Raw genomic sequence first — 27,492 nt, 5'->3', positions numbered from 1 at the left:
ACATCGGACCCAAACGCACAGTTAAGGCAGCTCAGAACTCACTCAGCTAACTTGTGCGCACGCTATGAGACCTCAGGAGGTGTCTTGTATCGCAGTGGCTAATTTATGCACGACCATGCAACGGCATTGCAACGTACAGGCACGCCTGCGTTCGCCCGACCACCCCCCAGTCGCCACTCACGAACGGCACTTCCTGTCACTCACTCTGCTCGGGGTCTGCGCAGCCTCTGCAAACACAGTTCCCATCGCAATTGCTAGTTCGCGCGCACGCACTGAGATACATACACATGCGCAGTGCAAATGAATCGACCGATTGTGTGCGTATTAGCAACTGCGTTCCTTGCTGAATCAGGCCCTGTGTTCGATGTCCAGCCTTTCACCAGACAGGTTTTAAACATGCGGTCCTTATAGCTAAAAAGACACTCCATGGTAATTATAATATTTGCTAATTTGTTATGAAATTATGAGCTCATTTCCTATGAGTATTAATTATAATATTTGCTCATTATTATTTTATGTATGTGGTGGAGACCCAATAAAAGAATCTCCTTTGTCAGTTTATTTAAAAAGAAAAAAAGACAACAATGCTGAAATCATATTAATATATTGCTTTTACATGGCCTACTATGTAAGTTTTATGCAACATCATGCCATAGCTGTGTGTTCTAGTGGCCTATGTAATTGACTGGTCATTCCACAAAGTATTAGGGGCCTGCTTCAGGTCCGAATGATATTGCACAGCTGCAAGGAAGAGGCTGTGCAATACCGTCCAGCAAATATTAAAATCCTGCAGGAGATGTCTATAGGAAGACAGCAAAAGCAATCCGCGTGCAGTAGACCATAGACAGCAGCAACGGGCAATCTGAGTAAGCTTCAGCTTACTCAAGCTGGCAGCCTGCGAGGCCAGGAAACCTTGGCCTCGGCACTCCCAGAAACGGGGGCTCCATCCCCAAACGCCGCAGTATGTCAATCATGCTGCAACATGGGGTATCTGTGAGCGAGAGCACAGGGACCCGTTCTGCACAGTTTCTGATAATCATAAAGCTACGTTTGGACTACCTAACATCCGGACCTGAATCAGGCCCTATATTCCTTTCAATATGTGCAGCATGTTTCTCGCCGTGTTAAAGCAGGAAATTTAAATAGTATTGCCGTCTTAAATTTCCGGTTTAAACACGACAAGAAAATACTTTTTTTTTTTACGTACTTTATATTTAATTTAGTTCTAAAAAGTTTTTGATGTAATGCTGCCCTGTGGTTACTATGTAAAGAGTTCTTACAATACCACCTGAACACACAAGGATTTATTCCATTACTAAACATAATGGTTATTATAACAAAGCAATAAATGTATCATAAATTAAGCATTGTTCTAAATTAACAAAGCAATTTCCCTGTCAGCACTACAGCTGTACCCAAACTTTTAAGGGGGCGTGCAATTCAAACAGCATATCCACTTAGTACGATCTCATAGAATATTCTTTGTGTGTTCAGAATTGATGGCATTGGAGAACAACATCATGGTTACCTTTATTGACAATTATAATATGAGAGCAGATGAGCCTCTAGTTTTGGAACATGTGCATTAGGTATTATCAAATAAGGACAGTGTTATTGTAAAGAGCGAGAAATGGAAACTTTTATGATGCAGGCTAAGAGCAACACACGTACATCACTTTCCTACTCATTCTTTACCACAATACACAAATTCTATACCACGATAAAAACATTAAACAATCAACTTTATAACCTTCACAGAAACTGTACAAAAATATATCATTATATACAGTATTTATATACACAAGGAGAACTCACAAATATGATTAATCTGTAACCACTCAATTACATTGCCATACAAGTGATACATTATTTTTCATGCAACCTTACATGCAGTGTTTGGGGGGCAGAGCTGGTGCGCCGTTCCTGGAAACGGAGGCATGATGTGGCCTTCGTTTTCCTGGAGGGAAGAGGCCAGGGTCTGCATCGGCGGATGCAGATTCCGGCCTCTTGCGTGACCAGGCACTGGCCAGACAACAGGAAGCTTCAGCTCCCACAGCCTGACCGAAGAAGCAACCATCGCGACCAGTCGCAGTACTCGGATCGCAAATGCAGCAAGGAGGTGTCTGACATCTTCTGCATTTGCCACAGCCTGACCGAAGGAGCAACCATCGCGACCAGTCGCAGTACTCGGATCGCAAATGCAGCAAGGAGGTGTCTGACATCTTCTGCATTAGCCACAGCCTGACCGAAGGAGCAACCATCGCGACCAGTCGCACTACTCGGATCGCAAATGCAGCAAGGAGGTGTCTGACATCTTCTGCATTTTCATCTGAGATGGACGGAATTGCACAGCTGCTTGTGTGTGGCTATGTAAATCCGTCCATCTCTGCATCAGGCCCTGTGGGAGAATCTACAGATGCATTTCCGTACGGCTGCGACAGGCTCTTTACTTCTTTATGCTAATGCGAAAATCCGCCTATAAATGGCAAAGATCTCTGCATCTGAATGTGGGGACTGATCCCGCCCACTGCTTTTACATCTGCAGCCGCATCATCATCATTAGTATCTAGAACTGCACCTGCCCCATGGTGGCTGCAAAAGATCCATGTAAAACAGGTGTCTATTTTCTGTCCACATGCTACTATCAAGCACGGAAGTCGGTTTACAGACAAGATTGGACAACTGCGTGTTCACATGGTCACCGCACAGTAACTGCCCATTTCATGGAAAGTGTGGTCCATCCATAGACAAATCAATCTGTACGCACTGGCGATCCCCATCAGGGTACATATGCCAGATCCGGCACATGTGCAGTTGCTGATTTCCTACTTTGGCGCATACACAGTATGCTGAGATCTGTCCCATTTAGAAACAGTCCCTGTGTGTCTAAGAATTTTATAGCTGGGCTTTATAGTGTGAGGTTATTGGCCCGCCAGCCCCCCTGCAGCCGCGGCACCACTTTTAAAGCACCACTGTGTTCCGATCCACCAATCACCCCAGCTGGTGACGAGCAGACACCCCCCCCCCCCCACAGTTGACAAGTACTCACACACCGCCGTTACTACACTGTCCACTATATACGCCTGCGCCAGTCCAGTCAGAGTCTCTCTCAGAGACGGCTGCTGACTGGCTGCCTTGATGCGTGAGCCGTAGCAGGTCTGCCCAGGCCTACTGCTGGCTCCTTCCAGTGTGCCGCTGCAGCCCGCTGCCTGCCGCGCAATGTCTGGTGCCGGACTGGAAACTTGAGGATCCGTCCGGTCCGTCGTTGTCCCGGTCTCTCTCAGCCAGGGTTGTCTTAACAGCAGTGTGGGCCCTGGGCAAAGCATTGCACTGGGGCCCCTACACACTCATTCAAGGGAAAAAATGTAAATGGTCAATAAAATTAAACCCCCTGTATGCCCATCAGACCTCCCACACATGCAGAGAGACTGGTCTGAAGCCAGCGGATGAAGTGAAAATGGGACTGAGGAGAGCACTCATCACCGAGGGGGGGATGGGGTGGGGGAGGGTAGATCAGAATACAGTGCACCGATGGCCTGCTTATAAAAATATCACAAATTTACCAACTGGCTGCAGCTGTAGGGGGGCAGGTTGGTGGGCCCCTACAAGCTTCGGGCCCTTGGGCAACTGCCCAACAAGCCCAATGGAAGACATGGCTCTGCTCTCAGCCTCCTCTCCTCTGCCAGACGAGCCACTGCGTCCCGACCGGGTGACCCAGCAGGTAAGAGCCTGGCCCTGTTTTCCGTGACAGGGTCTGACTGGGCAATGGGCATTGCATCCTTCATTAAGGTTTGGATTTGGGAATAGATGTTACATTCTCTACTCCCACTAAAAAAAAAGTCCAATAAATACCAGGTTAGAAAGAATAGATGGCACCAATACGGGCAGCTAGCAGGCTCCCTTGTGTACTATATGTTGGCTGTGTCATATTTAACATTTATTTTTTTAATATTTAAACTGATTTTGATGAAAGTACTACTAAATCGAAAGGTTTCATTTTATTGACCATTTACTGTACATTTTTTTCCCCGTGAATGGGTGGGTAGCGGCCCCAGTGCATTTCTTTGCCCAGGGCCCACACTGCTGTTAAGACAGCCATGGTTATTGGGGGATAAGTTCAGTCACTGGGCCTGATTCAGACCCGCTCGCGAGCGCTGAGCGCTCGCAAGCGGGTCGATGTTGGCCCAGTGCGCATGCGCTCGACGGACCCAGCTCTGTAGTGCGCATGCGCAAGACCCGGATAGCGACGGCCGAGCCGTCGCTATAGGTCTCGTACCAAAGGGGGCGTGCTGTCGATGGTGAGTGTCAGCACGCCCCCCTTGATGGGAGTGCCGGGGACGTGGCTGCCCAGACGGAGGCGTTCCCATGGGAACACCTACCGTCTGGGGCCAGCGCCACTGACATCACTAGTGATGTCAGTGGGAGTGCCTTCGGCTCTGATAGAGCCGAAAGCACTCCAGGGCTCGCGGCAACGAGACCATCTCGATCATCTTTTTGGCCGCTCGCTATAGCTGTGGGTTTTGAATCAGGGCCACTGTTCACAGGTTTGTTACCTCTATATATTAAACTTGTGTTGGCTGCTTTGCTAGTGTCAATGTGTGCTAGTTACAAGTATGCAGAATTATATAGCATCATTCAGAGAATAACTACTGCAGGAGGACGGTGTAGGAATTACAACGGTTTCTATATGTGCTTCCCACTTTTTAAGGGGCCAAAAGTAATGGGACTATCAACTCAAAAGCTATTTCATGGACAGGTGTGGGCTATTCCCTCATTATTTCATTAACAATTACGCAGGTAAAGGTCTGGAGTTGATTCTAGGTGTGACATTTGCATTTGTAATCAGTTGCTGTCGACTCTCAATATGAGATCCAAAGAGCTGTCACTATCAGTGAAGAAAGCCATCATTAGGCTGAAAAATCAAAACAAACCCATCAGAGAGATAGCAAAAACATTAGGTGTGGCCAAATCAACTGTTTGGAACATTCTTGAAAAGAAAGAACGCACCGGAGAGCTCAGCAACACCAAAAGACCCAGTAGACCACGGAAAACAACTGTGGTGGATGACAGACGAATTATTTCACTGGTGAAGAAAAACCCCTTCACAACAGTTGGCCAAATCAAGAACACTCTCCAGGAGGTAGGTGTATATGTGTCAAAGTCAACAATCAAGAGAAGACTTCACAAGAGTGAATATAGAGGGTTCACCACAAGATGTAAACCATTGGTGAGCCACAAAAACATGAAGAACAGATTACAGTTTGCCAAACAACATCTAAAAAAGCAATTACAGTTCTGGAACAAAATCCTATGGACAGATGAGACAAAGATCAACTTGTACCAGAGTAATGGGAAGAGAAGAGTATGGAGAAGGTAAGGAACTGCTCATGATCCAAAACATACCACCTCATCAGTGAAGCATGGTGGTGGTAGTGTCATGGCGTGGGCATGTATGGCTGCCAATGGAACTGGTTCTCTTGTATTTACTGATGATGTGACTAATGACAAAAGCAGCAGAATGAATTCTGAAGTGTTTCGGGCAATATTATATGCTCATATTCAGTCTAATGCTTCAGAAATTATTGGACGGCGCTTCACAGTGCAGATGGACAATGACCCGAAGCATACTGCAAAAGCAACCAAAGAGTTTTTTAAGGCTAAAAAGTGGAATGTTATGCAATGGCCAAGTCAATCCCCTGACCTGAATCCGATTGAGCATGCTGTTCACTTGATGAAGACAAAACTGAAGGGAAAATGCCCCAAGAACAAGCAGGAACTGAAGACATTTGCAGTAGAGGCCTGGCAGAGCATCACCAGGGATGAAGCCCAGCGTCTGCTGATGTCTATGCGTTCCAGGCCTCAGGCTGTAATTGCCTGCAAAGGATTTGCAACAAAGTATTAAAAAGTGAAAGTTAGATTTAGGATTGTCTAGTTTGTCCCATTACTTTTGGCCCCTTATAAAGTGGGAGGAACATATAGAAACCGTTGTAATTCCTACACCGTTCACCTGATTTGGATGTAATTGCCCTCAATTTAAATCTGAAAGTCTGCAGTTAAAGCACATCTTGTTTGTTTAATTTCAAAGCCAGTGTGGTGGTGAATAGAGGCCAAAATATGAAAATTCTGTCAATGTCCCAATATTTATGCACCTGACTGTAGATGGTGGGAGAAAGAAAAAGCCATTCTCTTCAGAACTAATATACCAGAGGGGCATGGGAGAAACAAATGGAGATGATGGGGGTGGTGATAAGTGAATAGATTGGTCAGGTGGAGTGCAACGAGGCAGGGTAAGCAAAAATGATCAGACTAGTTTTACGGGAGCACTTGCAAGATTGGAAGATGGGGAATAGAGAGTCTTGTTATGTGGGGAAAGGAGCTCATGTGCCATACAAACCATTAAACAATGCCCAGTCACCTAAAACATCCTCATATAACCTTAAATACCTTATTTACCACAGAATGCCTTATACCTTACAGGTGCCATAAGATATGCCTCACCCATACCCTTCACTTATAAGATCTGGGGATGACAGGTGAATTTCTGCCAGTTGTCCATAATTGCTTTGTACATTATTTATGAAATGTTATTTTATTGTTCTATTTTGAGCATCACATTAAACATCATAGTTTTGTGAGAGTTTTCTGTGTTGATGGATGGCAACAGTTACTGTACAATGTATATAAATATATAAGCATTTGGACATACTGTAGTAGAGCACATTCTTAGACTAACAGACACCTATTTTGCAGTTCTCATGAGTAAGATGGGGGTTACAGTTAGTGCTGCATAGTCCTACCTTACATAGAAAATAATAGAAACATACAATAATGTGTACTTGCCTACTCTCCAGAAATGTCAAGAAAATTCCAAGTTTGCAGGAAGTCCCCCAGACTCTCAAAAGAGTAGGTGGGCCACAACCCCCCTCCACCCCCAATTCATAGTAAAGTTGCCAGGACGGGAATATAATGGATTGAATCAGCGGGTTCATTAGAGAGGGCGGAGCAAATATGACTCGATTCTATGAGCCTAATGATGACAAATTTCCTAATCATGTCCCATTAGATGTCCCCTGCATCCTCCCTCTGGGCTTCTCCCGGAGAGGAAAAAGTAACAGTCAGTAAGTATGCACGAATGATCATGCATCAGCACATTACAACAACACATACTGAATTCAAGAGCAATGTACAAAACATGTGACCAAGTCAGGAATGTGCACACAGTATTGTTTGTACATGTATATGGACCGATACATATAACTGGTATCAAATGACATAATACTGTACAGATAAAGCAGTACATACTGTAGTGATAAATAGGCAGGATACAAAACAGCGTATAAAGGAAGAAACTAGTTTCACTGCAAAAACACCTTTTTCTGCTGCGTCCCTAGTTTTGACAATGGTCTAACTCGGGTATATTCCATTCACATATTTGCTGGTCACTGACCTTTGCCATCATTGCTGCATATGCTGTGTACAAGGGGTCATCCTCAAGCTTGCTGTTGGGAAAACAATGTTGATCAATGACAAGTGTAAGTTAAGTCATTCTCTTAGTGAAAAAGACCCCTTATAGTATCAACACATTGATCCATTTATATAAGATTCACTAACCACCTGGATAGCATTAAAAACTGTAAAATGAGATGTGGTCATAAAGCCCCCGGACAAGGAGGAGCTACAAAATGTTTTAGGAGTATAAAAAGTTATTTATAATTGTTTCACAAAGATTATGTTGTATCAGTCTGCTCATCTTTGCCTTTTAGGGTCATCAAGGATATGTCCCATTAATACCTGTCCTAAACACAATGGGGCTTATGTAATATGCTGCAGGCTGCAGCCGCTACGGGAACTCCTGCTTGTTTAGCCTTTAAAATTACTGTCGCTTTAAAAATACGGGAAGACTTGCAGGAGTTCCCGCAGCAGCTGCAGCTCATAACCTATTACATATGCCCCGAATTCTGAATTAAATGTATATAGTCATTTTTTGTGTGTACATATAAATAGTACAGCATCCATTTTTTGTGTGTACAATAGTACAGCATCCATTTGGACTACTGTACTATTTATGTAATGATTGCAGACTGTAGTGTACTGCCATGACCCTTTTATAATATCACTAAAGCCACAAGTTATCTGAACATATAGCACCACCTCTCATATAGTATATTCTTGTACTTTGAAATCCTATTAGGGAACAATTTGTATTCCTTAAAAGCATACTTGCCGACATTCAGCTCCCTCCTTGCGGGACGGAGCTTAATGTCTGCATACAGCGGGGGGCATGGCAGGGCGATGATAAAGTTTTGGGGGCCGGGCCAGGGGCGTGATTGCATCATCGTGGCCCGCCCCCTCTACACAATGCCAAAATAAACAGCATTGTGAAGCAGAGGGCGGGGCCACGATGACGCGATTCAGCGTGAATTCGCGTCACTGCCCCCCCTCCCCCTGTGGGGGTTTCTTGCATGCCTGCCTTTCCGGCGGGCCGGGAGTGGCACCCGATATTCGGGAGGCTCCCGGCCAAACCAGGAGGGTAGGCAAGCCTGCTTATAAGTTATAAGCTTTGCACTGAAACCGGGCCACAGCTCTGTACCCTCACTCTATGCTCTGTAACCAGGCCCCAACTCTGTACCCTCACTCTGTGCTCTGTAACCGGGTCCCAGCATGCACTTTCACTCTATGCTCTGTAACCGGGCCACAGCTCTGTACCCTCACCCTGTGCTCTGTAACCAGGCCCCAACTCTATACTCTCACTCTGTGCTCTGTAACCAGGCCACACTTCTGTACCCTAACTCTGTGCTCTGTAACCGGGTCCCAGCTGTGCACTTTCACTCTATGCTCTGTAACCGGGCCACAGCTCTGTACCCTCACTCTGTGCATCTGTAACCAGACTCCAGCTCTGCACCCTCACTCTGTGCATCTGTAACCAGACTCCAGCTCTGCACCCTCACTCTGTGCTCTGTAACCAGGCTCAGCTGTGCACCTTCACTCTGTGCCCTGTAATCAGGCCCTAGCTGTGCACCATCACTCTGTTCTCTGTAACCAGGCCACAGCTCTGTGCTCAGGCCCCAACTCTGTGCTCTGTAACCAGACCACAGCTCCGCACCCTCACTCTGTGCCCTGTAACCAACCCTAGCTAGGCACCATTACTCTGTGCTCTGCAGCCGGGCCACAGCTTTGTACCCTCATCTGTGCTCTGTAACCAGGCCCCAGCTCTGTAGCCTCACTCTGTGTTCTGTAACTACTAATCAGGCCCCAGCTATACACTCACACTCTGTAACCAGGCACCAGCTCTGTACCCTGTTATGTAACCACTAACCAGGCCCCAGCTCTACACTCTCACTCTAAAACCAGGCACCAGCTCTGCACCCTCACTCTGAGCTCTGTTTCCAGGCCCCAGCCCTGTAACCGGGCCCCAGCTCTGCAACTTTACTCTGTGGACCTCATTCAGACCCGCTCGCAAGCGGGTCGAAGTTTAGGCCCTGCGCACGCGCAGCGGCCGCACTGCGCGTACGCAAGCTAAGGAGCGAGGGAGAAATTCTCTCGCTCCGGAGCTCACTACAAAAGGGGTGACTGTCAATTACACTACAAAAATGTCGCCCCATTTTGTAGGAGTGGCAGTGGGGTGGTTTCCTTAAGGAACGCATGCCGTTTTGTGGGCGGCCGCAATGACATCAGCAGTGATGTCAGTGGGGAGCTTCCTGCTCGATTAGAGCAGGAAGCTCCCTGGGGCTTGCAGTTGCCAAGACCCAACCTCAAGGGTCTCGTCGCAAGCCCCGATGGTCGCGATGGTCTTGACCATCGCGACCATCAACCTGGATGGTCGCTAAAGCTGTGGGTGGTAACCCACAGCTTAGCTAGCGACCAGGAGGCCGCACTTCAAAAGAGAAGCGGCCACCCACATTCAGAGTGAGCGCTCGCATTTTGCGAGCGCCACTGAATGAGGGACTGTGTTCTGTAACTGGCCCCACTCTGCACCCCTACTCTGTGCTCTGTAACAGATACCTCTTCCCATGTTTGTCCCATCCTCTGTCTGTTTCTCTGCTCTCCCTATGGGGTATGCTGTATATACTAAAGTTCTGGTTTATACAAATGGAGGTGTGGCCCATAGCAACTATTTTGATTCTAGCAATTATCTTCTAGAAGGTGCTAGATAAATGATAAGTAAAATCTGATTGGTTGCTATGGGCAACACCTCCACTATAGTAAACATACACCTCTATGTCACAAAAACAGTGTGAGTGTGACTGTGGTGTTCATGGCGGTCGTGCGGCAGCCTTGTCCTCAGGCTTCCCTAATTTGTGTTTCCAGTGAGTATTTATTTAAATAAAAATGTATAGTTTTAAAGAACAGTTTTCAAAGAGCTCCATTTTTTATTTGTACTGGGTGCCATCAATGCTTGTTACCCTCTGCTCATAAGCATTTAGTTTGGCAGATTATCATTCAAGATGGTTAGTTGAATTAAATGTTGGATAGTGTATGACCAGCATAGTACAGTTGATGTGTAATAAGCACGTTGCCACAATCTGACAGCCATTTAACTACATTTAAATAGTTCACCAATCTGGAATTAAAAAATAACAAATACGTGTGAAGTAAGGCACTTGTCCACAGACTGTAGATGCCAAATCTACTGGAGATTATTGGAGTTGAAGTCCAACAACATATAAAGAGTATCTTATAGCCCTAAAGTGCTTGTTCACTCTATATAAAAAAAAAGTTTTAGAAGTATAAATAACATGTATCACACGTCCCCAACCCAAATGTTCCCAGCATGATACCTTCTCTCAGTGAGGGCATTGCGACTGAAGTGTAAAATTATCTGGTGAAGAGGATCTGGCTTTTTCTCTGTCTCTTCCTCCTCCTCTTCATCCGTCCTCTTGGGTTTCTGGGACACATTAACAATGGTCACACCATTATCACCATGGATGAATTCATCACTAGCAGAATCAGCCAGGTGACTGACAGGTTTACAGACTGTTTGTTAGCATTACCTGAACTGCAATTTAGGTAGTGATTTGTTGTTGTCTTTCTAAACAGCTTAACATATACTGTCATTCTAGAAAGGTGTCTAGATGGCACAAGATACATACAGATAACACTACATTAAAGGTAATTAGGAAAGTACTGATGATTGCATATGGGCCTTCTGGTCAGTGTGTAACATAATATTTAGTCAGTACTGTGAGTGCATGTACTTATGATCAGGCTATCTGAGAGCTGTCCTTTCATTATTGCCAAATGTCTTCAGCCATATAGCAACAACTTAAGACTGGTGAAATTTAATGAGGACTGAAGCAAGAATGTAAACACAAATCTAACAGAAAGACTTCAATTGCTGTGCTAGCCAACAATTTCTTCAATACACTCTGTAACCCATCGGGTAATGAATTAATCATGCAGCTCATGAAAGTAAAAGTGACTTGAATAACTCATGCAAGGACATTTGGGAATACTGGTGCAATGAAAAAAAGGTACTGTAACTCAAAGCAACCATTTAGATCTTTACTTCCTATTGTCTCCTAAACCACACTAGAAAAAGAAACATAACAGAATCTGATTGTTGCTATGCATTGCAGCACTTTTCTTTCTGTGGACCAGTATAATTAATGTCCCACCATGATGTTTTCTGGCTGCTCAGAGGATGATCGCATGCAGCTACTGATCTTACCAGTAGGTTCCAGCCCATCATGTATCTCTCAGTCCACCATCGGATAAAATATTATTAAACAAAGGTTTCTTATTCTCTGAAAAAAAAATAGCTAGGATAGTATGTGCATATTTTTATAATTTATTTAAAAAGCTGTCCTTACTTCTAAATCCTGCATAACTGCACATCCATTACACTATGTGGTAGATTTTTGAAATTCAGAATAAATTGCTGTAGGAAGTTAAAATTACACTAATTAAGTTTGCAGTAAAATTAGTACGCTTAGTTAACATAAGCAGTTTCTTTGGTTACTCATCAACATAAGATCGCCAACTATTTTAGAATCTTAGCATGCTACTGGCATCCTGCCCTCCATATTGTAACATGGTAAGTTACAGAATGCTGCTGGCATCCTGCCCTCCATATTGTAACATGGTAATGTACAGAATGCTACTGGCATCCTGCCCTCCATATTGTAACATGGTAAGTTACAGAATGCTACTGGCATCCTGCCCTCCATATTGTAACATGGTAAGTTACAGAATGCTACTGGCATCCTGCCCTCCATATTGTAACATGGTAAGTTACAGAATGCTGCTGGCATCCTGCCCTCCATATTGTAACATGGTAACTTACAGAATGCTACTGGCATCCTGCCCTCCATATTGTAACATGGTAAGCTACAGAATGCTGCTGGCATCCTGCCCTCCATATTGTAACATGGTAAGTTACAGAATGCTGCTGGCATCCTGCCTCCATATTGTAACATGGTAACTTACAGAATGCTAATGGCATCCTGCCCTCCATATTGTAACATGGTAATGTACAGAATGCTGCTGGCATCCTGCCCTCCAAATTGTAACATGGTAACTTACAGAATGCTGCTGGCATCCTGCCCTCCATATTTTAACATGGTAATGTACAGAATGCTGCTGGCATCCTGCCCTCCATATTGTAACATGGTAATGTACAGAATGCTGCTGGCATCCTGCCTTCCATATTGTAACATGGTAACTTACAGAATGCTGCTGGCATCCTGCCTTCCATATTGTAACATGGTAACTTACAGAACGTTGCTGGCATCCTGCCCTCCATATTATCACATTGTAAGTTTCGGAATGCTGCTGGCATCCTGCCCTCCATATTGTAACATGGTAAGTTACAGAATGCTGCTGGCATACTGCCCTCCATATTGTAACATGGTAACTTACAGAATGATGCTGGCATCCTGCCCTCCATATTGTAACATGGTAACTTACAGAATGCTACTGGCATCCTGCCCTCCATATTGTAACATGGTAAGTTACAGAATGCTGCTGGCATCCTGCCCTCCATATTGTAACATGGTAAGTTACAGAATGCTGCTGGAATCCTGCCTCCATATTGTAACATGGTAACTTACAGAATGCTGCTGGCATTCTGCCTCCATATTGTAACATGGTAATGTACAGAATGCTGCTGGCATTCTGCCCTCCAAATTGTAACATGGTAACTTACAGAATGCTGCTGGCATCCTACCCTCCATATTTTAACATGGTAATGTACAGAATGCTGGCATCCTGCCCTCCATATTGTAACATGGTAACTTACAGAATTCTGCTGGCATCCTGCTCTCCATATTGTAACATGGTAACTTACAGAATGCTGCTGGCATCCTGCCTTCCATATTGTAACATGGTAACTTACAGAATGCTGCTGGCATCCTGCCTTCCATATTGTAACATGGTAACTTACAGAATGTTGCTGGCATCCTGCCCTCCATATTGTCACATTGTAAGTTTCGGAATGCTGCTGGCATCCTGCCTCCATATTGTAACATGGTAACTTACAGAATGATGCTGGCATCCTGCCCTCCATATTGTAACATGGTAACTTACAGAATGATGCTGGCATCCTGCCCTCCATATTGTAACATGGTAAGTTACAGAATGCTGCCGGCATCCTGCCCTCCATATTGTAACATGGTAAGTTACAGAATGCTGCTGGCATCCTGCCCTCCATATTGTAACATGGTAACTTACAGAATGCTGCTGGCATTCTGCCCTCCATATTGTAACATGGTAAGTTACAGAATTCTGCTGGCATACTGCCCTCCATATTGTAACATGGTAACTTACAGAATTCTGCTGGCATCCTGCCCTCCATATTGTAACATGGTAAGTTACAGAATGCTGCTGGCATCCTGCCCTCCATATTGTAACATGGTAAGTTACAGAATGCTGCTGGCATCCTGCCTCCATATTGTAACATGGTAATGTACAGAATGCTGCTGGCATCCTGCCCTCCAAATTGTAACATGGTAAGTTACAGAATGCTGCTGGCATCCTGCCCTCCATATTTTAACATGGTAATGTACAGAATGCTGCTGGCATCATGCCCTCCATATTGTAACATGGTAAGTTATAGAATGCTGCTGGCATCCTGCCTTCCATATTGTAACATGGTAACTTACAGAATGCTGCTGGCATCCTGCCTTCCATATTGTAACATAGTAACTTACAGAATGCTGCTGGCATTCTGCCTTCCATATTGTAACATGGTAACTTACAGAATGCTGCTGGCATCCTGCCCTCCATATTGTAACATGGTAAGTTACAGAATGCTGCTGGCATCCTGCCCTCCATATTGTAACATGGTAAGTTACAGAATGCTGCTGGCATCCTGCCCTCCATATTGTAACATGGTAAGTTACAGAATGCTGCTGGCATCCTGCCCTCCATATTGTAACATGGTAAGTTACAGAATGCTGCTGGCATCCTGCCCTCCATATTGTAACATGGTAAGTTACAGAATGCTGCTGGCATCCTGCCCTCCATATTGTAACATGGTAAGTTACAGAATGCTGCTGGCATTCTGCCCTCCATCTTGTAACATGGTAAGTTACAGAATGCTGCTGGCATTCTGCCCTCCATCTTGTAACATGGTAAGTTACAGAATGCTGCTGGCATCCTACCTTCCGTTCCATACTGTAACATGATAATTTACAGAATGCCAACTTTGTCAGCTGTCAATTCTGTTGGATTATACAAGGTGATTTTAATTAGCATATTTATTTATCATTTTAACTCCATGAGTAAAATATTGTTTACTCATGGATCAATGAATCTATCAATGAATACAGCAGTTGTTTTAATGGAAAAAGAGGTTTATAGACCAATAATCTTTAGTAATGTGTTATATACAGTACAGTTATGTTCCCAGATACAATTATTGAGCAGGGTAAATAACAGATTTTATGAGATGGCACTTAATAACAGATTACACAACAGATATCTACACTGGTTAATTGACGCTCTCCTAGCGCTAGCCTCTTCTTTCACATTTTGGTATTTTTTGAGAGAGGTGCATGATGGGACAAAGGAAGATGCTGCTATGGAAGTAGCTACATGATTAAATATGCTAGGTTGAGCTCTCTGTGTACTGAAAGTTGCAGTATGTGGCTGCTCTGCTGAAAACAATAGCCTGATTACAAAAGTAAGATAAAAAATATATAGATTTCAGGTTATTGAGGAATTGGAACCAACTTGCTTAATGTTTTCATTTTTATTAACACCATAAAGGACCGGTATGTTTTGTGAACATGCAGGGCATGCGGGAGAGTGAGCTGGGGGAAAGGAGGTGTAGAGTACATGGAAATGGATTATGGCACATAGAATGAGGAGGTGAACGTAAGGAAATGTATTCAGTATCAGAACCACAGCTGGCTTCAGCCCTGTCTTTCTGTATAATCTTTTCAGGATTAGACAAACCAGGGACAAAGTCAACTGCTCAAGATACATACAGGGAACCAGTCATACTGGTTGAGCTGAAACAGAACAAAACAGAATTACAGTATGAAAAAAAAAACAAAAAAAAAAGACTGTATTAAGGGATGAAATAATAGTATAAAATGGCATCAGTTATATTAAGTCTGCAAATTTAACATATTGCATTAAGTTGCTTCTTACACAGATTTTAACTGTCCTGTTCAGTGATTGTGATGAGGCTTACTGCACCGTAATGCTACATTATTTTAGGACAAATCTGTGAGAACCTGTAACTTGAATCACAGATGAAAATAAAGTATCTAAAAAGTCTATTATATTACAAGTAGTTATACTGATATGCTATACATGCAAAATTAAAGTGCTCTGTTGCCATGGACATACGGGTGTAGCTTTTGTCGCTGGGGATAGCTATGAGACCTTCTAGCGATACCTGGTTCTGATGCCTTGCCTTTACAAATTCAGGTTATCGTAAGGGCCCCCCTATCCATGTAGCCTTTTACTGATTTATGTGTTGTCTGCTATACCACATGGTTTCATACATTGTCAATTTATTTTTTGACAACCCTGTCCCACTCATATGCTTTTCTTTTTGTTTTAGAAGCTTAACAAAGATAATTGACACTAAAATGCTATGTAGCACATTTAGCTCTCTAGATAAATAACATGATTAGCCCTTAACCAACACACAAAGTGAGTCTGCTGTAATTCACATTTTCTTCTGGATTAATTATGTGAAACTCATTAACTTATCATAATTAAAGTCACTGAGGCCTTGAGTATGTTACTTGAGTCTGATCTGTATGGCTACAACACACTAATATACTGTAGTTACGTTATCATATACACACAAACAAAAACTGGGTGCAAGGTTTCTCATTTTCTAACTGTGCTGCCATATGATATTTATATTAGTGCATACATGCACAGATGTTATTATGAGACTTTAATAGCATATGTATCATTTTCTGGGTGCCATAGCAAAATTACAACAGCCCCTAATTCTAATACATCCATTGTTAAAATAACACTTATCCAATGAGATCTGTAGCACTCTTAAACAACAAATCTGTATTAGTCTGACATTCGTGTAGATGCAATACGTGTTCCTACATCTGTTGAATTAATCAGCAGTCACACTACTTACAGATGTGCCCTTACTCATCTAGCCTCAATACGCCATGCAGCGCAATATTCCTGGTGTGTGAGCAGTTAGCAACTCTGCTAGAGCCAGAGACTGTGCTGTTGAATTTAATATGCGATACTTGTATATCTGTGTGCGACTGAGACTGTAAATGGAACTTGGTGTGGATAAAAGCTGTGGCCGCTGCATCGTGGCACTTCGCATGCTGATTCAGAGACTCAGTCGCCAGTGGCAGGCTGGGCCGGGGGACAGGGTGCCATGTGCCCCCCGGGCCGCAGCGTCACAGTGACACAGACTGCACCGCGTGTGTAGCGCTGACCGGACGGAGTTCGGTCAGCGCTACACTGACAAACACACAGCCGCCGGCTCCGGCAGCTGTGTGTTTGTTGTAAGCAGCCGCCAATGAGAGTCTGTCAGACTCTCATTAGCTGCTGCTGCTGCTGCGCCCACTGCGGGAGCCGCTCCATCTTCCGGCTCCCGCAGTGGGAGAGACGTCATGATGTCATATGACGTCTCTCCCATAATGCAGAGCGGCCCGGCCCAGGAGGACAGACGGAGGAGCAGATGGCGGCGGGAGCGGGGATTCAGGTAAGTGTTTTTTTTATTTTGTTTTTTATATTATGGGTGTCTACTGGGGGGGGGGGGTCTGGCACTACTGGGGGCACTACAAAGGGGGGACTACTACTACTGGGGGCACTACATGGGGGAGGGGACTACTACTACTGGGGACTACTACTATTGGGGGCACTATAAGGGGACTACTACTACTACTACTGGGGCACTACAAGGGGGGTGGGGGACTACTACTACTGGGGATACTACTACTACTGGGGGTACTACAAGGGGGAGGGGACTACTACTACTGGGGACTACTACTACTGGGGGCACTATAAGGGACTACTACTACTAGGGGCACTACAAGGGGGGTGGGGGACTACTACTACTGGGGGCACTACAAGGGGGGTGGGGGACTACTACTGGGGGCACTACAAGGGGGAGGGGACTACTACTACTGGGGGCACTATAAGGGGACTACTACTACTGGGGGCACTACAAGGGGGGAGGGGGACTACTACTACTGGGGACACTACAAGGGGGGGGACTACTACTACTGGGGGCACTACAAGGGGTGGACTACTACTAATGGGGGCACTACAAAGGGGGGACTACAACTACTGGGGGCACTGCAAAGGGGGGGACTACTACTACTGGGGGCACTACAAAGGGGGGGCTACTACTACTGGGGGCACTACAAGGGGGGGAACTACTACTGGGGGCACTACTGGAGGCCTGCATAAGGGTGTTCTCTCCTGTGGCACACGGGGGCACTGCATATGGGCACTACGACACGGGGCTGCCCTAATCTTTATTTTTACCTTACATTAATCCCATATGGACCCGCCTCCACCCTGGAACATTTGAGGTGGGGGGGGCGCCATAGCACGCATATTCTTCGGACACCCTGGCTGCACGCTACTCCTCTGTCAGGGCCGCCTGCATGCATTTGACCCCCAGGCTAAAAGTTGCCAGCCAACCCCTGTCAGTCGCACACAGATATACAACAAGTGTATGCATTCAGTAAGTCAACATTTATGACAATGTCGAAATGTTACAAGTCCACATTGAACATGCCAACATTATGTTGTTGACATAACATGTGTCCTGTCCTGTTCTTATATCACCAGCTTGTAGTATTTTTCCATTGTTCATACAAATCCATAGAGGTTCAGGCTTATGCATGTAATGCTGGCCATACACGGTAAGATTTTCTGTCCAACCATCCAACTAGTTGATTGGTTGGATTGAAAATCTGGTAACATATGGGAGTAAATGATGATCAGCAATTTGCTCCTAAATGCCAGAAAAGAGATGAAAATGGTCGGTCAGACAAGTTTGTTAAATGTTTGCTCTAAACAATTTCTTCAAACAACAGTTTTTGTCCATTTTCTGGTGTTTGGGAGCAAATTGCTGATTGTCATTTGCTTTCATACCTTACCATATTATCATTCCAACCAATCAACTAGTTGGATGGTTGGACAGAAAATCTTACAGTGTATGGACAGCATAACATTGACAGTTTATCCAAAGTCCATTATTTATGGTCTAGTTTTGTTCCCATACCAAGGGGCAATTTTATTACCTGTCTGCCCAATATAACTCCCTGTCCTTTCCAAGGAGAAGAGCAGACATGATAATTTATCAAATAAGACAGTCTACTCTCTACTGTATTGGCAATTACTTCATTTTCTTTGCAGAAAAATAAGAGAATTCCAAGCAACCAATCATTACCAGTTATCTCAAGCCCTCCAAATTTCATTAGAGTATGTATTGCTGAGTTTAATTCTTCAACTAAAATAAAACCAAAATTTGAGATAAGCAAGGATTCTGCAAGACCAATTTTACTAGAGTTATCAAGGCCAAGATCTCCTCCTATTAAAGGAGTTTTTCTGCAATGAGCTAGGCACCTCCGTGGGAGGTTCTGTAAATTGGCCTTAATGTCTGAGGCCGGGTATGGTGTTGAGTTTCTTGGGGTGGAAAGAGGGGATTTTCCAGGGTGTTTCTAATTTGCAGGCTTGCTGCAGAGGACTTGATATGTACACATGTATAGAGAAGCAGACATTGGGTCTCAACTTGTATTTCAATAGGACTCCTCTTGCATGTGCACTTATAAGAGAAAATACCATCCCAATTCCCCCCTCATTCTCAGGATTTAAGCAATGAGTCTTAAAAAGTCATCAAAAACTCTGGGCAAGAGAAGTATTTTAGGAACAATTCAATCTGCTCCCACAATCATGCAAAAGTTGGTGAAGACACTACTTAAGGGGGCAGTACCCAAATGCGGAATGTGAACATGAACATGTGCTTATGCTAGAGATGATGAACTAAAAGCAAATTTTTGCATAAATAAGCATGGGGCGACATTTTTTCATCTGTGTAAGTGACTCAAATTTGTTTTATTTTTTGGACATACTTAGGCAGTTATTACCGTACTTCAGAATTGCTTAGAGAGAAAGATGTTGTCCTACTGTATGCATTGAACTTGTTTAAGTCGATGGTGTTTTGATGGCATTGAGTTCTGATCAAATGTTTGTAAACTGATATACATAGGAAGTTTTAAGAACCATAAGTCTGCTGCAATAACGTTCACAGCAACCGTAGAGTCACCTAGGCTTTCTGCCATGAAGTGAAGAGAATCACCAGTCTGCTACAGTACATGTCTGTGCTCAGTGATATCTGCTAAATTTGGAAATCCTCAATTACAAGATTCAATTCTCCTGCAAAATAATTCACCATGTTTATATTGCTACTTACTCTTTCTGCCAGGATTGTAATAAAATTATATCTAAAAAAAAATAAAAAATATTGTGGATCTATTTTGGGGTACTGAAACTGCAGAAATTCACCACAAGTGAAATTACAGAGAATATAAAAATAAATTTAAATTATTTCTAAAATGTGCAATCTAGAACACGGTATAAGATCCTGAGGCACACTGTTCTCTGCAGCATCTGATTCCTTCTGTATTGTTGCCCTACAACCAATTCACAGGTTGCTAAATTACGCTTTCAGCACTATTACTACAGTAGCATACCAATATTCCCTTTAAATGATAAAAATGTAGGCAAGGGTTTAATGTACAATAATTATGTACTATGTCTGTTTATTACTACTACTGTCAGTTTATTAATGATACATAAATAGTTATGATGACGATACACAGACTGTTGAAATGCAGAACCAAAATTTCATAATGTAACTAGACAATTTTTTGTCAGGATAATAAAACTTCAGTAGGATTTTTTGACTATAGTCAATTCAAATTGTTTTAAGTTAGTCAGAATGATAAAGGAGCTCTCTGTCTAAGGTCACGATTCAAAGATTTACGGTAGAAGCACAGCCGATAAGTCTTTGGAATGCTTCGGCACGCCCAGAAAATAGGACCGACACGTCCCTGTTTTCTGGAGCGTTCCCCATCGCAGTCCCCAAACACCATCAGCATGTCAATTGTGCTGGTGCTTTTGGGGCACTGTGACCGACGTCGCAGGGCCAGACCTGCACAGTGTGGGATCCTGCGCATGTGCAGATAAAAAGCTTGGGAGAATTGTGTGAACATCAAAGTTGCATAAATCTTTGAATCAGGTCCTAAGTGTGTGGAGCAATTGATTGGCCCTGTATGTTTGATGAGGATCCGGTTCTTTCTACTTAGACTCATTTTGAATAGAACTGTTCTTAAGAAATATCTGGTAACATTGCTATGTTGTCAAAGCATTTCCTCCAATACAGTAAGTAGTGATTATATAGTGTATGGGAGGTATGATTCGGGCATTTGATATTTTTGCTCCCAGAGAAGCAGTCCATGCTTCAAGCCCTCACTCCATCATCTGAGCTACTTGAATACTACAGAAGACTGGGCAAGACCATACAGTTTGCCTCATTGACCTTATTGGCACTATGAGAATTCCCACGAAAGGGAGCTAGATCCTTGCCACATTTCACAGAGATTTCTGTTTATGTAGATAACTTTTATCAGCAAAGACACTTAGGAAGATTGCTAAGCTGGAATATGGAATTTGTTATGTGTTAAAACAGTACGTTTCAAATAGTTGCACTAGCATTGTGTGGCTGCCCAATTGTCACTGCTCCATAATAGGTTATATTATATTTGCAGGAAGAACAATAAATATATCTTATCAGGTAACATGTGGGTTGGGTTTTGTATTGTTATACCACAATAATCTAAATTAGAAACTGTACATAAAAAATGAGGGAATAAGTTATTATGAACACCTCTAGTACTGGCATGGGAGATGCCTGCTTTTTCTCTTCCCTCACAAAGAGAATAAAAGAGAAAACAAAGGGGGCCAGACAATTCTGCACAATGTTGAATAGCCCCGGGAAGGAGTTCCCAGAGCTATTCAATTGACAGCGCTGTTAAGCGGGACTATAACCACTTAAGCTGGAGAATGCTGGTTATCGTGCCTTAAGCTGTGAGTTAAGTCGCGGTAACCTGCATTCTCCGACTAAAGTGCCGGGCACGAAGCTGTTAGCTCCGCACTAAGCCAGAAAACAGCCTTGCGGCTGGCACTTAAGTCGGATTTCTGCTCTCATCTCAGGAGGATGTGAGCAGAAATCCTCTAGTAGGACTTAACAGTGCGGTTAATTGAATAGCTCTGGGAACTCCTTCCCGGGGCTATTCAGCATCGCATTGAACTGAATCACCGCCAAAGCGTCAACTTTGATATTCAAAATTTTTATTACATCAACTGTATCATTTTCTGTGCTGGTTCTCCGTGTTTAGTGCATTTCTTCCATTCTGGTTTAGTTTGAAGTGTCTATATTCAGTGTTTCCTTAGTATAACCCATGGAAGAAATCTAGACACACTACATTTAATGCTTTGCCAGTGCTGGCCAGATCCATTATGAGCCTGGAACAGAAAGAGATAATGGCCTTGCTCTGCATTTTACAATGTTATAATGCTAAGTTCATAGATATGCTCATCCACTTTGCTGCCTAAGGAAGAAACTGAAATAGTGCAACTATTATCCCTAACATACTGTAAATGAAAAAAAAAGACAACTGTACTTTCATCATTACTAAATCAATCTACCAATAGGAACAAACAAAGTCACTCACTTACAGCACGTACATTTCCATTGTAAATTAATGCTAAACCCACATCCTCATACCTCATATGCCTCCTCAGTGTGTTATAGAGTCACATCTGCTCCTAAGCTCCTTCCAAATAGATAAATCAGTTTCCCTCTCCAACGCCTAATATACAGTACAGGTTGTGCCATTACCCAACCTATACTTATTCCATACTATGACTTCTGCTCAGGTGATCAGATTGATCACAGCAACAAAGTAGTTTGGAACGTGAGCGTGCTTATCTTTGGGGAGGAAGTGACTTGCCCATTTGTGTTATTTTGCAAATGAGGACTGGGCTGCATGCCACACAATGAATGTGGGCAAGTGGTAAACTGACAGATTATGGAAGAAACTGGGTCCTCCGCCTGTGTAGAGTAGCAATTCTGACCTGGAAAAACTGTATTATCAAGTACACCTCTATATGAAATGGGTTGGTTATTGGTTACGGAATGCCGGCACTTGGGATCCCTGCGGTCAGAATCCCGACGTTGGCATCCCAACAGGGTTAGGATACTGACGCCTGTAGGTCGGCATCCTAGCCCCCCTCTCCCTACCCTAACACTCCCTCCCCAGTGCCTGAACCTAACCTTCCCCCCTAGTGCCTAAACCTAACCTCCACCTCCCTGCACTCTAAATCTAACCCTCCCCCTAGTGCCTAACCTTAGCACCAGAGCCGTAACTTGACTTTTTGGTGCCCTGTGCCAGAAAGAGCATTGGCACCCCCCTCATGTTTCAAAGGGACATAATGCACCCAAAAAAGGGCCATTTCTTCATGGGGAAGGGCCAGGGAAGAGATAGGAGAGGCCAGGAGATGCTGGGGATGAAATAAGAGGAAGCTACAAGCAAGAATGATAATAAACAGAAATTTGACAGGCCCAAACAGCGCCTCCTGACCTGTGGTGCCCTGTGCAATGGCACCGGCCACACTACCCTAGCTACGGCCCTGCTTAACACTTTACCCTAATGCTAACCCTGCCCCTAACCCTGCTACTTACCTTCGGTATGCTGGCGACAGGATTCTGACTGGTGTCGGGATTCCGGCGCCGGCATTCTGATGCCGAAAACCCGCAGTCAGTAGTATTTGGTGCCAAATGTTGGACACATAAATGTGATCCTTACTCTCAGGCAAGAATTTCGTTATTCATGGGCATCACTTGTCATTACTGTTGTATATGCCAGTTATCAAAGATTGCTTTACCAGGCTCATTTTACCAAATTGCTCTTTATGTAAAAAGAAATGTGTACATTTCGGTTTCTGGTCCAAACTGTAATATTTTTTCTTTTTAGTTCAAAAGCAAATGAATGAGCTTCAAAGTTTTACAAATCTGAAATTTTTGCCTCAAAAATGTTAACATTGAGTGGCAATACAGTTTTATACTAGACTGCACAACTACACATACCTAACACTGTAGGTGAATGAAATAAGATGCTTGGTTATCTTATCCAGCTATGAAAGGTAAGGTGGCGTTCAACACCTCTGATCACTAAAACAAATAATTAAAAATCATTATTCATTAATTATCCAATTAGTACCCCAGTGGGTCAGTGGAAGTTGAATTAACAAAAATCATCATAAGATGATGTGCAATTTCTTTACCTGAAAACAATGCTCCACTCCACTAATTAGATCTATTAATCATTGCGGAATATAATTCCCAGAATATGAGTGAATAATACAGTATGTGCACAGTAGTATAGTGGCCTATGTTTAAAATCTGTGTAAGAAGCACACTTGATTTTGAGATGTCACTCTTTAGAAGCAATACATAAGCTGTAGTAATTATTTAGTTGTGGTTTGAGCCAAACTCCAGCTAATCCCGTACTTACAGCCAAATCTTGAATTAGTTTCTCTTCAAAGGAATTTTCCTCTGTTTCTATCCAAAATCTCTGATAACCATGGAGGAAGAGGTTAATAGAACGGTGCCTGGCAGGGGGTGAAAGTGGGATTCAAGAGGGGTACAAAAGAACATAAAAATAAACGTTCAGGTGACTCGTGATTAGTAGGGTTTGGAATCTTGTACAATTCGGGATCTCCTGATTGGTCAGCACAGCTTTCTGTTGAAAAAGCTCTCTAAGTGATAATATTCCATTTATAATGGTATCTATAGAAAATCCACAATTTTCAGGTTTTGTTGGGAAAATTTTCACAGTTGTCATAATTAAAAGTACTGAGCTTAGTCTTATATATGCATTTGCTACAAGCTGTACCGACTTCTAGCAGGTGCACAACGACAATGTAACAACATTTGATCTAGACTATATCTTTAGAACTACGTGATTAGAAATCAGTAGTTGAGATCATTTGTGTCATGAGAACAAATGGGTACCATTATAGATCATTTTGTGTATTGTATAGATTAGAACATTAAATAGTGTGAACAGCTAAATGCAGTTTTACAAAAGCCTGAAATCACAGTAATATTTGTTACTTCTCACATGCTCCTCCCAGATTTGTAGAACTTGAAATCTGACCAATCAGAATCTCTCAGCAAAATTGCACAAGCCAATGAAAACATCACATCATGGCTGGGGTGGAGTACTTGTGTGCACAAAGACAGGTGTAGCCACAAGTTACATTACCGTTAACACGAGTATTAGACTGTCATAGTCTGAGTTCTCATGTACTTTTTCCAGCCAAATACGTTGGTAGGAGCTCAGGAAGAAATTGTTAATTTTGTGTCTGAAGAAAAGCATATAGGTTTTTATTCAAGCGCCAGCAACACAAGGAACAAAATCACAAGTATTAAATGACTTTCTAAAAAATAAATGATGTAAATCAAAAAAATAAGAAGGAATCTATTTGCATTGGACATGACTCAAACAAACTGTATTCTTATCCTAAAATGAGAAGGATAAGAATTGGCCGTTGTAAAGAAATAAATAGAAGGTAATTACGGATAGGTGCATTTTCTATATAAAAAAAGGTTTTGCACATGCATATCACTTAGTACTGTAGTCCTGGCTATGGCAGACGGGACTGAAGTATAGAACTCTCCATTCCCATAGGAAATATTGGCATATGCTGTTACAGAAATACTGCGAGAACACTTCAGTACATTCTGCTATTTTTCAGGATTGCATTAAGTTGCCTTTTTAACAAACTTCTGTAGTTTGTAACCTGTGCTGTTCCCATAGTGTTTTACTATTAGAGATGTAGGCACAGACAAAACCAATCTGGCCTACAAGGAATTCTGGTATAGAGGATTTGCTATAGGGCTATCTGTCTGTCTGTCTCAGCTGAATATGGCTATGCAGTGGACACCATATTATGTGAATAACCAATCAGGATGGTAGTGTACAGGGCTGACTGTTTTTGCACACAGCCATCCATGCAAATCGGTTCCATAGCCCTCTCTGTAGACATCTTTGACAAAATCGTCAGCCAAAGTACCGGTTGGGTAAGGTTTAGTGTTATGTTACATGTATAGACTGATAGGACGTCTGCAATGTGAGCATAGACAAACTACAGACAAATGGAACACCATGCTTAGAACCATCACATAGCTTTATGTATTCTATATGCATGTGCAACTCAATTTATGCATGAATTCACATCTCAGCATACATGACGCATGCATATCTAATGCATAGATTCATGTATACCCTTCATGCATATATTAAACGTATGCTTGTAAAGCACTGTTGGAAAACTTAAGTCATTGCCACATTGTATTCTCTTCTCTGCCTGTCACTGGCAATTAACTATGGAGCGGTCAGTGGGGACATACTGAGAACACACTGGTTTATTCTTTGGGTAAATATTTATGTGCAGTAATATTTTAATATATTGCAAAACGTCACATATGGCACCGAGTCAATGCCAATATTGTATCATGATTGTAATATGTTCTACCTAACTGAATGACAAGATGTATAATCCATCTACAATCTTTTATATTAACACTATAAAGGAGAACATGGCTGGATGCTGTTGGGTATTTTCTGTTTTGACAGTCTGACATTGCAGGAGATGAAGATCAGTAACATAAATAGAAACTCAACAGTCAAGTTATATATAACATGGTAACATTTCTGCTACAGGAGGGCAGATATAGAACTATGAGAAGTGACTTAAGAGTAATCTTGCCTTTTTACAATCTTATAAAATGTGAGCATGAGTGACATTTGGGGTTTTAGGTAAAGAGCAAGTTCTCAACACGGCAAAATACAGCATAGGAATAAAGTACAATGCTGCATGTGGGTTATTCTGTAGCACAGATCATTCACAGAAGGACAACCAGAGACCCTAGTAGCTACAGGCTCAAAAGTAATGACAATTAAAAGAAATAGGTCGCATCTCAGGAGTCTAACCTTGGCAGATTGTACAGAGGAGCCATACGAAAGCATGCCACTACAGCCCTTTTTCTCTGCTTCGACAGGAGCTTGTGCCAGACCGCCTTCTTAGATCTCAAAGGCTGCTCCACCTGTGGTAAACGTGTGGAAATCAGACGTACAATTCACCAATGTAGGGCGCATCACTACAAAAAAGGATCTACAAGACAGTCAACGACTGTTGCCATGGGTAATGGAAACCTAACACAGTATTTAGATGACTATAATGATCATTGTGTATTTCCAGAGAAGTAACTAACACTGCTGGCTTGGTTCCTTTTCATGACACACTCAGAGCTTAGAGATTTTTTACCTGTTCAAGGTGGAAGACTGCAGCTGATATTTTCTGCACACGTTCCACCGTTTTCTCAGGATCATTCTCCTCACTTTTCAGTATATCCTTGTATAGATTCAGCTGCCATTTCACCGCAGGGTCTTCAGACTGATCGCGAGAAGATGACAAGGTCAGTGCTCAAGGTGTGGAGGACAAGTGGAGAGTGGGAAGCGTAGATGCTCGTCTTAACTACAAACTCGCTAACAACAATTAGCTTTAAATTGAAGAAATCAAGGATAATTTGTACAGCATGAACAGGGAACAGCAAATTAATTGGACCCAGGTGTGTGTGTCAAAAATACATTTAAAATCAGAGCTAGTAAAGTGAACAGCCTTCCAACATTATGCAGTGCAGATCTGTTAAAAAAAAAAAAAAAAAAATAATCATGTAAATGAATGATTACAAAGTGTTTAATCATTTCTGCTGCTCATTCAAGTAGAGCTTTGTAATAACGGTGATAAGAAAGACTGATATGCGACCAACTACTGCAACAAACAGAATACAGAGGAGACCTAGACAGCTTGAAAATGGGGTTTATGATAATTAAATTAGTAACAAACATATTGCCACTGAGTCTTGATTATCATCACTGATACATTTCATCTTTGTGAATCAACACT

General features: G+C 42.9%; 1 protein-coding gene across 1 annotated transcript in view; it reads right to left on the bottom strand.

Annotated features, from left to right (window-relative positions):
• RYR3 (ryanodine receptor 3) overlaps positions 1 to 27,492 on the bottom strand; it is a 763,398-nt gene that overhangs the window by 135,351 nt on the left and 600,555 nt on the right. Inside the window, exons 72-76 of the mRNA XM_088456566.1 lie at positions 26,851 to 26,979; positions 26,517 to 26,629; positions 24,033 to 24,129; positions 10,779 to 10,885; positions 7,448 to 7,499 (exon numbers count right to left, since the gene is read on the bottom strand). Coding sequence (XP_088312692.1) covers positions 7,448 to 7,499; positions 10,779 to 10,885; positions 24,033 to 24,129; positions 26,517 to 26,629; positions 26,851 to 26,979 — 498 coding nt within the window. The remainder of the gene's footprint in view (positions 1 to 7,447; positions 7,500 to 10,778; positions 10,886 to 24,032; positions 24,130 to 26,516; positions 26,630 to 26,850; positions 26,980 to 27,492) is intronic.

Source organism: Taudactylus pleione, unplaced genomic scaffold (genome assembly GCF_031769625.1).
Source record: "Taudactylus pleione unplaced genomic scaffold, aTauple2 ptg000707l, whole genome shotgun sequence".
NCBI classification, from domain to species: domain Eukaryota; kingdom Metazoa; phylum Chordata; class Amphibia; order Anura; family Myobatrachidae; genus Taudactylus; species Taudactylus pleione.
This window is presented reverse-complemented; position numbering and strand designations above follow the sequence as displayed.